The sequence below is a fragment of the Monodelphis domestica genome, chromosome 1 (assembly GCF_027887165.1).
Source record: "Monodelphis domestica isolate mMonDom1 chromosome 1, mMonDom1.pri, whole genome shotgun sequence".
In the NCBI taxonomy this organism is placed as follows: Eukaryota; Metazoa; Chordata; class Mammalia; order Didelphimorphia; family Didelphidae; genus Monodelphis; species Monodelphis domestica.
Window position 1 is genome coordinate 286111128 of NC_077227.1, and position 14512 is coordinate 286125639.

Below are 14512 nucleotides of genomic sequence, written 5' to 3' on the forward strand. Positions count from 1 at the left end.
TCTTCTGCTTTAGAACCAATACACAGGTTTAATTCTAAGATGGAAGGTAAGGGTTTAAAGAAAATTATCTTTTCATTTCATCTTTATAATAACCCTGGAAATTTAAGATGCTACTCTCTCCATCTTATAGTTGAGGAAACTCAACTTAAGTTGAGTGACTTACTTGCTCAAAGTCACAAAGTCAAAGTATCTGAGGGTAAATTTGAAATCAGGTTTTCCTGACTCCAGGTCCAGAGCTCTAGCCATGGTACTACTATCTATCTGCCTCTTGAGGTCCTAATAGGACATGGATAATCATTGGTTCCTGACCTGCAGGTCCTGGACCTTGGAGGGCTATGGAGTTTCAAGGAATCCCTAAATCCATCGAGGCCCAGGGGTTGTCTTTGGTATATTGAAACAATGTCTAACATAGGGGCATTACTTTTCAAATATATGCATAGATGCTTCTGGGATGAATAGCTATTGAATTCATAGTGCTTTCTTTCATCATGTATTTTATCAATTAACAGAAACTACCATAAATTGACATTTACATAGTACTTTAAGGTTTACTAAGTGTCCTGCATTCAGCCTTTCACATAATCCACAATCCTCTGAGGCAGGGGCTATTATCTCCATTTTATGTGAGGAAACAGAGTTGGAGAGGGAAACTTGCTCAGTATCACTCAGCTAGTACTTCTGTTATTATACTTGAACTTGTCTTCCTAACTCTAAGTCCTGTGTTTTATTTACCAACCGTGCTACTTCTTTAATAGGATACTATCATATAGGGGTCAGGCTCTATTTGACTTTTATATATCTTTAAAAATTACAAACATGATAGAAAAATAGGATCTACTTGTAGACCAAGGATAACTTACACTTAGTAGAGTGTGAATAGAAAGAAGAGTCAAGGAATGGTTATAGATGTAATGGAACCCAGTTGAGCTATTTCAAATGCTCTAGGGACCAAGGATCATTAAACACCTACTATGTGCTAAGTGCTAGGGAGACAAATCAATTGACCCCAATCAGAAAAAGCTAACTTAAGGGGAAACAAGAACAAATAAAAATATGTCAAGAACAAAGAGAACAAATAAAAGGGAATCTGGAAGAGAGGGTATTAGTAGTTGTAGGGAAATCAGGAAAGGTTTCATGTAGGATTTGGCATTTGATCTGCATCTTGAAGGAAAAGAGAAATTCTATGAAGTGAAGGAGTATATTCCAGGCTTGGGAGACTGCCAGTGCAAAGGCATGAAAACAAGAATAGGGTAAGAAACAGAGAACAGGCTTGCTTAACTAGTTTCCATACAAGAGGGAGTAGCATACAATTAGATTGAAAACAATAGGTCCTGAAGAGATTTGAAAGTAAAGTTTGTATTTTATACTACAAGTCACTAAAAAACATTTTCAATCTTTCCTCTTCTATAAAGTTAGGGGATTGGATTTAATGGCTTCTTTTTCTGCTGTAAAATAGTGTGGTCAGATCTGAGCTTAAGAACAATCACTTTGGCAAGTATAAAGAAGTTGGAGTGGGGAGGCAGAGACTAATTAAACTATTGCAATAATCTAGATGAGATGTGATAAAGTGGTAGCTTTGAGTAGAAAGAGTCTAATGTGGTAGATATTTTGGAAGTAGATAAAAGATTTGGCAACTGATTAGGATGAGTTAAAGGTTGCTGAATTTGGTTACTGGTGACCTCAAAAAAGCAGTTATGGAATGGAAAGAGTATAAGACAGAAAAAAGGAGCTGAGTTTATAGGTAGTGAATTTTATCTGTATATCTTGAACCTCCCTACCTAGCTTAAGATATGTTAGAATCTTCCTAACTATAAGAAACCTGGTGACAATTTGTACCTTCAACTATAGTTAAGTAAACATTTAGTTGTGTATAGTAGATTTTATTACACACTCAATTGTTTATCCACTACAACATGCATCCACGATAGAATCCATCAGAAAAGATATTGTGCAGTGAGGGCTTTGGCATAACAACTAAAGTTGTGTCAAAATGCTTTTTGGAAGTCTTTTAAGTATAAATTATGCTATTTTCTACTTTATAGTATAGCTTATAATGTTGCTCTATTTATCCAGACCTGACATGATTTTGATTTTAAAATACCAATTCACTTATGTCCACTTCATGGACACACTTCATCTGATTTTTAGGAACAAATTTTATGGACAAGGAAATTGAGCCTCAAAAAGATTAATGGGTTAGGCCAAATTTACTAGTTTTAGATGATGGCAGGCAAGTCTCCTTAATTTTTGAGTCTGCTCTCTCATTTGTGACTTAGTAATGCCTATTCCTAAATATCAAAGGATATGAGAACTGGCCTCAAGAAGTATGGAGTTTTATATAAACAAAAAGGTTATTCTTCTTGACTTTAACAGTTTATATGGTGGGGTCCAAAGATAAGTTATGCTTGAAACCAAAGGGTTTCATCCTATGTGTCTACTGAGTTCTGGGTAGAATTTTGAAGATGCTTATATTCTCCAGGAGCGAGTTACTGCTTATAAATTAATGGTTGTAAAATCTAACCTCCAATCCAATGCAGAAATCTCTTCTAAACCGAGGTAGATTTGGAGTTTGAGAACCTGGGTTCAAATAATTACTATTTAAACCTAAGAGCAAAACTACTTTGAGCCTCAGCTTCCTTATCTATTTAATGGGAGAGTTGGAAATGAAGATTAATATCCCTTCCAGCTCCAGTCTTAATTGATGGTATTCCAATTTCTGCTTGAATAGTCACATTTATGTTAGAATACAACATCTTTTAAAGTATTTTTTCATTATATTGTAACTCCAGGGCTATCAATGTAACTTGGCACACAGGTATTTGAATACTCCTCTGCCAAGTTCACAGGCAAAAATCCAAATACCATCTTATTAAATTTAGCTATTAATTTATAAATGAAAACTAACAATCTAAAGACCATCTCTTTCATCTTAATCCTTCAATGGGTCTTTGGTGAGCTGGAAATAATTTACAGATAAACAGTTCTACTCTGATACATTAAATATTACTCTTAAAATGTCTAGAAGTAAACAAAATTCTCTAAATTTAACTTAATGAGAATTTAACTTAAGACCTGGAAAAAAATTTAATGGAAACACCTTAAAAGGTAACCAATTAAATTGAGTACACGAATCATTTATACCAGTATTACTCCTCAGTGATTTATAGAAGACAACTTTATTCTTTTTTTTTTTGGTAAATAGGTGGCCAATTTGAAAATCTGCCCTTTATAAAAAAACCTTACCTTCCATCTTAGATCAATACAGTGTACTGGTTCCAAGGCAGAAGAGTAGTAAGGGCTAGGCAACTGGGGTTTAAGTGACCTGCCCAGGGTTACAGAGCTAGGAAGCCTCTGTGGTCAAATTTGGATCCAGGACCTCCCGTCTCTAAATTCACTAAGCCATCTAGCTGCCTTCCACCCTCCCCCTATATCTTATTTTTTGAAAAAAGAAAAAAAAAATCCAATAATTTAGCCGATTTGAAATTCTTACCATTTAAGCACCTTAAAATGTAAAGACCAAATTAAAAAGCATGAAAAATTACTTTTATGTGATGTCTAGTAAACAATCTCAACTTAATTCAATTCAAAATGAACTGCAGAGGGCAGAGGCAAACTTAACACAGCAAACCATGAAATATTGTCAGAGCCATTTATAGTAATGCTCGACACTTTATTTTTATGAACCTGGCTAATTTAATCATTTATTTTAAAAGAATGTTGAATGTGGTTGCTAATTTTATAAAAATAAACAGTCTTAGAAATCAAAGAGATGAAAACATACAGTATTTATTAACATTACTATTGTTGCCTACTATTTTTGCTTTAAGGTGATGTAATCCATGTTGAGTCTGGCTTCCAATAACACTTAAGGAAAATCATTGAAAGTTAATACAAATACTAGTCACATAAAGTCTAAATCACATTTATTTGCACAGGAACAGTATTGACCAACAGATAATTAGGTTCATACAAAATTATAAAATACAATTTGATCATCACTGTGTATCACCTTGTTTTGCATACACATTCAAGTCTAGAATGAATTCCCCTCATTTTGTAAACCTTCATACAACACGAAACAATACATTTTGGCATCTGTCTCAACTATAGCCAACACAACCCAGTCATATCACATCTCCAATGTTACATCTTACGACTACCAAATCCAAAAACCAAGTTCAGAGGCTACTTTTGTTCCTTTCCTTAGGGGATAAAGAAATATGTTTTCTCCAAAAGGTAAAAATTTTATCATGTTATCACTAGAAGCAAGTGATGCTACCATGCTCAGGGAGACAAAAGTCAACCAAGTAACAATTAGTGCTATATAATGTACCTAAGGACACCTCATAATTGGTTTGAGGATCAGAAACAACAAAAGTTTTGTTAAAATAAAAAGGGGGACAAAGAAATTATTTAAAGAATGAGGAGAATGAATTACTTTCTTCCTCTTTTTTTTTTCTCCCTTGGGTATGTTTAGTTAAACCAAAAATAACCACTTAAGGGGGGTAGGTTAAAGTTAACAGTCATTCATGTAAATAAAATTGGGGAAGAAAAAAATTTTTCCCCTAAGCACCTCTAGTAGATAGTGGGTAGTAGTTTGAAACTGATTCTGAGGAGATTACACAAGTGTTGACCAGGACATCTCAAAAAAAAATTTTTAATGTACATTTATTTCTACAAAAACAATGTATGATACAGAATTTGAAGTGAACACACAAACTTAAAAGATTTACCTAGTAAAATATACAGATTCTTAATGTAGAGCATGGGGGATTTAAAAAAGATGACAAGGGTTGTTAATCTTTTTTATTTTTTTTTACATGTTTTTTGGAACCTCACATAATTTTGATAAATAGCTTTTACAAAATTATGTAAAAAGTACAAGAATGTCTGGTAAACAAAGTCTGCATTTTTCCAAAAAGAATTTTACAACATGCAATTCTTAAGGCAGCATTCTCCTTAAAAGGAAAAGTATCCTTTTACACATCAAGAAATCTTCTGCTGCAAATAGGCTAAGGAAGCCTGGTTTCTTCCATTAACGCCTTTTGTCTTTCCTGTCTGATTTACGGTCTCTTTCACTTCTTGAAGATCTTTTGCCTGACCGACTACTTTCTGATATAGACCTTTTTCTGTCAGACCGAGAACTCTTATCCTTTGATCCTTTTGTATCTCTGCTACTACCTTTTGAAGACTTGTGATTGTGACTTCTTTCTAGTCCTGATGTATCCCTCCGCTTCCGATCCACACTCCTCCTGCGCTTTCTATCCCTGTTATGTCCCCGACCTCGGCTTCGACTCCTACTCTCACTGCTACTAGTGCTGCTACTGCTACTGTCTCTGCTGCTGCTTCCACTAGTGCTAGTGCTGCTACTGGAACTACTTCGACTGCTACTGCTGCCACTGCTGGAGCTGCTGCCGCTACTACTACTTGTTGAACTACTACTGGAGGTGCTACTGCTACTGCTATGACTTCTACTCTTGCTAGTTTTGTTTCTGGCTCGACCCCTGCTTCTGCTCCTCGTTTTGGTTTTGCTCTCTGTAGGCATCGTCAAGACTGGCTCTATTTGCACCTCAGAAAGTTTGACAGGTTCTATAGCAAACTCTTTCCTCTCGGTTAGATGCCTTGATTCCTGCACGACCTGAGGTGGTGGCTCTATAAGTGTTATGGGCAAAGTCTCAGACTGAGGCAAGGACTGGGGCTGGAGCTGGAGTGAGGGCAGGGGATGAGACTGGGACTGGGGTTGGGATTGGGGCTGGGGTTGAACCACAAACTCTGGTTGGGACTCAGGCTCTCTCTCTTGTTTCTCTTCAGATTCATTTTCAATTTCTGGAACATTAGCACTCTCCTTCACAGGAGAACTAGGTTTATATTCTTTGTTTGGCTGAGCCTCACCTTCCAACTCTGGGCCTATTTCTTTGCTATTCTCATTTTCTGAAGGCCCTAAACTTTCAACTTGATTAGTTTCCATTTCCTCCGGTTCAGTATCTACATTTTTGACACTTTCTCCCTCCTCCTTCACATCCATAATTTCTTCAGGCTGACTATCCTGCTGCTTCTCTTTTTCCCTCACCTCATTCTCCTCCTCCATTTTAACCTCCATTTCCTTTTTATGCTCCTCCTCCTGTTCTTTCTCTGCATCACTATGAACTGCACCTACTTCTTTTTCCTCTTCCTCTCCTGCATCCTCTATTTCTACATCATTGTGCTGATTACCTGTCTCCTCCATCTCTTCCTCACGCTGAGCCACCTTACCCTCTTCTTGCTCCGCCTTCTGTTCTTCATTATGCACCACCTGAGGTTCTTTTTCCTTCATTGATTGTCTTCTAGGCCTAGCCTCCATTTTATTTATTTGTTCTGCAAATTCATTGCGCCTACCTTCAAACATAGCTGAAAAATAAAGAAAGTGCAAATTTAACACCTGTAAACAAACACAACTTAAAACTACAATTTTATCTCAGGATTTGAATACATTTTCATGCATTTCCTTTATACACACTACACACATTTATATTTAGAACCATAACCATTAGTATCAATTACAAGACAGAAAAATTTCAGAAGGCTAGGAAACTGGAGTTAAGTTGACTTGCTCAGTGTCACACAGGTAGGAAGTATCTAAGGCCAGAATTGAACCCAGAGGACTTTTCCATTTCAAGGCCTGGATCTCAATCCATTGAGATCCCCCAGTCCTTCATATATTTTAAAGGGGGAGAGCATAGCACAGGAGACAGAGGATTGATCTTGGCCTTTAAAGACTATTCACATCATGCATCTGAAATGCCTTGGTTGCTAACCCTGGGCAAGTCACTTAAGTATCCCAGATAACCCTCTAACACTAAGCAGCATTGACAGAGAAAACTCCTCCCTGAGAGCTCCCTAATACCAGTGAAAACACAGACTGAGAAGAAAAAGAAGTATATATACAAGTAACAGTAGAATATATGGCAAACAATCATACAGATAGTCATGAAGGAAAAGACCTACTAAAATTGATTACAACGAAATTAACAACACAGGCAAAATTAATACCATATAATCTAAACAGAGGAAAAAATCCTTTGCCATGCAATTTTATGATATGAGATAGGATACTGCTTTCTGTTTAGGTGAGCTAGTTCTGTGACATTACATATCATGATCATGTTCTGTTCCCAAGGAGTAATAATCACCACGATGGCAATGTCTACACTTCCAGAAGTGTTCCCTCCATGCAATCTGTCTGCTTACCCCACCCCTCTGCTTTATAAGCATGCACAGGACCTGGTTACTAGTGAGAAGAGTATTAAGCAAAAAGAAGTCTTATGTAAATGTTTTATGAAAAAATTATATGCATCTACACAGTACATAAATTATCAGATTTCAGGTAAAATTCTGCATCAAATAAATGCACTTCCATTCCCAAATTAATTGTCATCTTAGTTACTTTTAGGTCTATCAATATCAAATCACTCATTAAAAAGGAAACAAAATATACCAAGCACATATGTATAGCTTCCCCAATGAGAAATTTTCAATTGGGATTCTCCATGAGCACCTACCGTTCATTTTTCTCTGGGACTCTTCAATCAGCTTTTGTGTAGCTGGGCACATTCTTCCAGGAATGTAAAACAAATGGGGCTTTGTCTTAGTTCTTATATATTTAATTATCTTAGAATTATGCTCATTCCATTCTTCTTGCTAAAGAAAGAGAAAGTAAACATTAGTATTTCTGAAAATATAAAAATTCGGAGACAAGAATACTTCTTTGACAATACTTACCAACTGAGCAAGTTCAACCTTTTGTTCCAAAAGTCGCAGTTCTGTCTGTTTAGCACGCCTTTCTTCAAAAAGTTCTCTCCTTTCATTTTCGACTTGTTTTCTTTCTTCTTCAGCTTGGACTTCAAGTTTTTGTTCAATTTCTTGACGCCTCTTTTGCTAAAAGTGAATAATTTGTTTTAATATTTATATTTTACAGTGATACAAAGAACTATAAAAAGAAGTTTTAGTTTTAATCAACTATAACAAGAGTTAATTTTTGAACTATACAAGTAAATTTGCAGAACTTACCCACGGCTATTAGCATTTTCACTTTTCCCCCTATCACATGTAAAAGCAATTTTAAACATTAAAAAAAAAAAATTAAAAAATTGAGTTCCAAATTATCTCCCTCCTTCAAGCATGCAATTTGAAATAGATTATATATGTGAAACCATGCAAAACTTATTTCCATATTAATCAACACTGTGAAAGAAAAAAAGACCAAAAGACAGAACAAATTTAAAGAAAAAAAAAAGCAGTAATGATTTGATCTACATTCAGATTCCATAAGTTCTTTCTCTGGAGGTGGACAGCATTTTTCATCATAAATCCTTGAGAATTGTCTTGGATTTTTGTACTGCTAAAAATATCTAAGTTGTTCAGTTGATAATTGTATAATACTGCTGTCACTGTGTAAAATATTCTCCTGGATGTGCTTATTTCATTTTGCATCAGTTCTAAGTCTTTCGAAATTTTTTTCTGAGAGCATTCTGCTCATCATCTTAGAGCACAATTCTATCACAATTATATACTATAACTTGTTCATTCAGCTATCCCCCAATTGATGGGCATAACCTCAATTTCTCATTCTTTGCCATCATCTTTTTTTTAATCTCTCTGGGATTCAGACCTAATAATGGTATTACTAGTATAATCTTAAGTTTTGCAATTCTCTTAATACTAAACAGGACACACCTGGAATTGGGAACATTTTCATATAAATAGTGATTAAATATTTAATAGAAACCTTTCAATCTCATGGTGATTTCTTCTTTGGATCTCAAAGGCACTTGGTTTTGCAACTCAAATAAAATACAACATTATATTAAAAGGTACCTTCATTTACATTTCATTCCCTTAACTAGAGGGATAAAAATGACAGAATTTCAGAGTTGGTAGAGACTTCAAAGGTTATGTAGTTCAACACACATCTGAAGTGCAATCCTCTCTATAGCATCCTCAACAAAGCCATTCAGCCTCTACTAGAAGACCTCTCCAATGAGGGCACCATTCCATGTTATGAAGTTTTCCTTTAATCTTTCTCTCTCTGCTTCTGCTGTTGTTCCTAGTTCTGTTTTCACAAAGATTACCTGCAGAGATCAGTAGCTTCCTTTGCTTAAATAAAATTAAAAACTTCCTTTGCTATCTTTGGAACCAGGCACTGTAAAGAGCATCCATTAATCTAGAGTGGAAAGATCAAAATTGTAAACACCAACACTAATCTAGATACTTTTCTAAGGGACTCCTGGAAAACTAAGACTTGTCTCAGTATAAGGTTCTTTAAAGACCTGAGAGCATTAGCCCGATTCTATCCCTTCATTTTTTTTTTACCTTTAAGATGTAGACAACAGCAGCATCTACTTCAAGAGTAGTTGTGAAGATCAAATGGGATAATACATATAAAGCATTTTGCAAATCCTAAATGACTACAGAAACTGAAGCAGTGAGACACATTAAACAAAGACAGTCTCAAAGTGATGAGAACTTGGGCTCAGAGTTCCAAACAACTGTGTCAGATTAAGTGGCAAAGTATAAATTGGCAGAAGGAATTGCTTTACTGAGGATTTCCTATAATAATGAAATAAGAGGTCTGGTCCAAAATATTTATTATCTAGATGGGCTAAGTTCTCATTTATTACATTTTGATCATACACAAAAAGTTCTACTTACTATCCCTGCCTCTCCTACAAGCAATGTTTAGCCAAGTAGTTCTGCAGGAACCATTTTTTGGTTTAAACAAACTTATGGGAAAGGTCAGACGTAAATTTCTTCCCACTTCAATTTGCTTCTTTTAGATTCTTGCTAACTACTCTCCCCAACTAATGTCAGAAATAACTGACAATCACAGGGCAGTTCAGCAGATGCTTTAGTCAGCTTCACTGCCAGTGTTTTCAATAAAAAGATAGTAAGAGTTGAATTCCAAACATTTTCCAACAAATAAATGGTAATAATGACAACTCATATAAGAAAAAAAAGTTTAAAGTAAGAATTATGTACATACCCTTTCTGTAGCTACAGTGGACTCCTGTTTAAATTTCTGAAGGGTACCCATTAACAAGCCAAATATACGCCGATTCCTAAAAGCCACAATCAATGATAAAAATTCAATTTAAATAGGATCATCTTTATTAAATTCCCCAAAGATCACACAAAAACAAAAAGCTAATCCTATCCCCTTGAAATTATTAGAAAGAATATTTGTATTCCCCAATGGAAAAATTTCAAGACATTACTGATCCAGTGTGCCAAGTAATTTAATACCTTTGTTTTCCCTTTTCATCCATATTTTGATCCTGAATAAGGTCTCGACGTGTACGCTCTTTGGAGGTAGCTACCACTGAAGACTGCAACGCTGGCTACAAAACAAAAAATAAAAATTTATCACAAGTTACAATAACTATGTGCTCACATATATACCCATTAACACAATCTGTTTCCATCACAATACCTTTTTAACATCATCATCCTCTGCGTCGCTTTCCTGGCGTGATTCTCTTCTTGTCCGACGCTCCCCTCCCAGCCTGATATTTAAAAAAACAATTCAGGATGATCATTACTGAAATTGAATTAAAAGGACACCAATGGCCAAAATTTACACATTTTGCTATGTCATTAGAATATCGTTAGACTAATCATGTCTCTTAATACCAATTTATGAAATAGTCTCCATATGCCTTTCAATTTCACTTCATATAATTACCTAAAACTTTTAGTACTAATAATGTCAGCTTTTAAAAGACCTTTGAATCAGATTTAAATAGTCCTTGTTTAGAAACACGCCCCCCCATGTTCTTTTCAATTTGACTGGACGTATACAATGCTATTAAACAAAAAGGTTATCAGTTACTGAATTAGAAATGATTAATGAAATATTATTTTCTCCTAGTTTGTCCAGTACAACTTCTAAAAATGAACTGATATTAAAAGACTTAAAACAAAAAAAGCAATGGAAAGAAATATCCTAAGTATTTATAAATGCAAAATGAAAAAAAAAAGCTTCAATAAGCTCAACAACAATCACTATCTACAAATTCCTTTTGATTACTAGAGGCTTGATCAAAAAATTTTATGGAAGCAAGAGAAACCCAAATCAACAAACTCAAACTCGTACTGAGAATATGATATTATACAAAAGAATTCATGGAAATTAGATAACATAGGAAGCTAGGTTCTCCACCCTGATATTTCAACCAAGAAAGCACAAAAAGGGGTAGGGAACAGAAACAGAGTAACATTTGTTTTGTTTTTTTTCACAGCAAGTAGAGAACTCAAGGAGTATAGGATTCTCCTAGCCAGAAGTTGTCTGTTACTTAACTCTTAAGGCTTAAAGTTGAAAAGGAAACTAAGGAGCATATGTGTATCATCACATAGCTAATCTCACCAGGTAATAACATCAGCTGTTATTTATTTAGCCAAATTAACAATGGCTTTACACACATTTCAATTGATCCTCAAAACAACTCAGATAATACCCAATATTGAGCACCTAGAACTGGCTGAAATTGATCTTGTATCATATTTCAAGAAAATGGAGTCTAAACAACTATTAAAACTTAACATACCTACTGACTGCCCCTTCAAGGTCTCTCTGTTTGGCTGGGGGTCCTCCTCCACTATCTGAGAATCCACGCCTAAAATGGAAAAATGGCTTAATCTGACAAGTAACTAAGACATAGTTTTTACAATGAAATTACAAATAATTAGTTGAATACACTATTTTTAAAATATAAAAATGGCCATACCTCTAAAAAATTGCAACAAAGTTATTAAGTAAGATGAAGAATGACAAATTTAATTCTCAAATGCTAGGTCTCTACCTCTCCCTCGGTAGAAGAGAACCTACAAATCTTAAAATGACATTGCACTTCCTCTTAGCTATTTCTCATCAAACTCAAATTTGTTATGAAACAATTCAAAAAACTAAATTTTACTGACCCCAATACCACACGCAAGACAGTTCCAAAATTCAAATACATCAAAAATTCCTGAAATTTTTACATGTCAATACTCATAAAAAACTTAAAACCCTCTAAATTTAATAGTTCTATGTAAGACCATAAATTGGTCTTTTAAAGAAAAGATGATTTAAGGTTAAACCACGGGTCTAAATAGTGCCAGGTTTAACATTTTTCTGTAGAAGTTTTATATCAAGACACAAAAACAGCATAGTAGAAATTAGTTCATCAGTTCTGAATTTTACTTGCAAATGATGATACAGAAGAATTTATCTTTCCCCGTGTAGCACTTTTAGAAACAATTAGGAAAAAGCAGTTGGCTCAAGGGATTATGTTAAAAGAAATTTTAAGGATAATGTTTAAAGTATTAAAGAACCAGTGATTTTATAAGGAAAGGGAATTGCCAGGTGAGAAACTCCCTTATTAATGCAGGCTATGATCTTATCTGCAATTTATACGCATAGAACTGTCTAGAGAAAAGAGAGGTTTAAGTTATTTGCCCAGGCTCAATACAGACAGCAAGTGTTCAGAAATAGGACTTGAACAAAAATCTTAATGGTATTGGGGCCAGGCTACCCGGCCTCTTAAAGATTCTTAAAAAAAAAAAAAGGAATGTCATTTTTAAAAAGTTGCCCTTTTTTAAAGCTCAGAATTCACTATGAATTTTATAACTCAAGCGGTAATTAAAAAAGGTCTTAATAAATACTTGAAATTAAAGTGTTACTTACCTTAGCAATAAACTACCACGACCCCTACCTCCACCAGGGCCTGAGAGGGCCAGCAATCGAGCTTGGATGGGTCTGTTAGGAGATTTAGGAATTGGCATAATGTTAAACGATAAATAACCACCGAATCAAATTTAAAAGCAAACAAATTTTAAAAAGAAAATCACAATAGGGCAACAATTTAAACGTCCGCGGTAGTTATAGTTGCTATTTGGCATAAGTTTAGTCCATGAATGAATCTCTTACAGATGTTAATGGGCACAACCCCAAATCTCCACGAATTCCAATGTCAGGGTGGCCTAGGCCAAATATGGTTTACAATTCACCACAATTAACATATTACTTCCTACCCGTCGATAAGGTATAAAGGCCAAAGGATGAGCTGAAAATATCTAATAACCCCTTCATACAGTAAGCCCCTGCCTCCAATTTGCTGGGAGGAACAGGAAGCCAAAACGTGGTCTGGAGACTTCACCGTGGAGCGCCCGAGCCGAGGAGCCCAACGGGGACCTCCGGGGGTTCCCCAGCTCTGGGTTGAGACGAGGGAAGAGAAAGGCCGCGGGCCTTTGTGGCGCGCTCGCCGGGAGCTGCAGCACACCGTGGGAAAGCCGGGCCCGGGTGAGGGAGGCGGGGGCACAGGGGCCGGGCCTTTCCGCAGGCCTTTCCTTCTGCAGTTTTACCGCGACCCGCGCTTCCCCTCCCACGAAGGCCCACAAGCCAAACGCAGGTAGGCGCCGGCTGGGGGCTGCCACGACCATCCCCGCCCGGCGGTCGAAGGCCCCACAGTCGCCCCCCGGAAAAGGTCCGGCTGCTCCTGCCCTCCCCCAGATGCGGCCCATGTTCGCCTCCTCCCCTGCCCCCATTCACCAAGGCCCTGCGTCCTCATGGCGCTGAAAGCTATTTCGCGAATCTTACCTCACGTCATTTGGATCTCGGCCGGTGAGCTTCCGGATATTCTCATCCACATTTTTTAAGCTCTCCTTCGCTTTTTCCAGCTGCTCCTGCAAAGTTCTCACTGCGACCGCCATCTTCTCCACCCGCGGCTGGTGCGGAGGCAGCTCTCAAGCCAGGTCGTCCCGCGTCGCGAGGTCAGACTGGGAGTGATAGTTGGGATTAGCCAATCAGAATGGGCGTTGTGCTCGGCTGCCGACCACTTAGCGACTCCAGGGGCGGAACTGACTCGCCTACTGAATCTCGACCAATGAATAAGGCCACAAGGCGGCAAGCTGCACAGCCAATGGAGTGACTTCCTTTTGGGAATGGCGATCCGGCCTGAGTTCGGAGGAGGCGGGGCTTGAGAGGTTCCTTTTACTGGAGAAGGGTGTCTCTCAAATAGAGTAGGTTACAAGTTCTCTATACCCCTCTCCTCGCCCCTAGTAACATTGGATTTGGTTTAGGGATGTTTTATGCATTAATGGGGAGGAAAGAGTTTGCCTTTCTATTATTAAAATAAAAGAATGGGAATGAAGGATAAAAGGAAGAATGGAATGGGGAAAAGAGTGAATGCACGTGACTCCCAAACTTGCATGTCCATCTATCATCATTGACCTGTTTCATTTAAACATTTATGTTTCAGCTGTGTGTTAGGCACTAAGGGAAACAGAAGAATTAAGAAAGAAGCATTACCTGCCCTCCAGGAACTTACACTCAATGGGAAGAATATTGCACATTTAGGTATAGCTTTAAAGATGTGATTGGGTCAAAGCACTACTTTTGGAGTGTTTACTGGACTCTAGGCTCTGTAAGAAATAAAGAAATCTCAGGGCCATCATTCTGAACTGAAGTCCAGACTATAATTATGGAAATTAAAGCTGG

At 36.8% G+C, this 14512-nt stretch overlaps 1 protein-coding gene across 1 annotated transcript; it reads right to left on the reverse strand.

Annotated features, from left to right (window-relative positions):
• Window positions 1-3770: 3770 nt before the first annotated feature.
• PNN (pinin, desmosome associated protein) lies at window positions 3771-13794 on the reverse strand. The gene is made up of 9 exons (XM_001370623.5): window positions 13613-13794; window positions 12701-12772; window positions 11580-11648; window positions 10466-10538; window positions 10279-10373; window positions 10019-10094; window positions 7759-7914; window positions 7539-7677; window positions 3771-6387 (listed from the first exon to the last, which is right to left on the reverse strand). Exons 1-9 carry the CDS (start codon window positions 13723-13725, stop codon window positions 5036-5038), a joined length of 2145 nt encoding a protein of 714 aa, XP_001370660.1. The 5' UTR covers window positions 13726-13794; the 3' UTR covers window positions 3771-5035.
• Between the last annotated feature and the right edge of the window lie 718 nt (window positions 13795-14512).

Bases quoted from the DNA above. Each gene is read 5' to 3' on its own strand.
- PNN (XM_001370623.5), bottom strand. From the start codon at position 13,725: ATGGCGGTCGCAGTGAGAACTTTGCAGGAGCAGCTGGAAAAAGCGAAG. The intron at 10,374-10,465 runs GTATTGTGATGG...TTTGTTTTGTAG, and splicing joins AGGATGATGATGTTAAAAAG to CCAGCGTTGCAGTCTTCAGT. The intron at 7,678-7,758 runs GTAAGTATTGTC...CTCTTTCTTTAG, and splicing joins AGGTTGAACTTGCTCAGTTG to CAAGAAGAATGGAATGAGCA.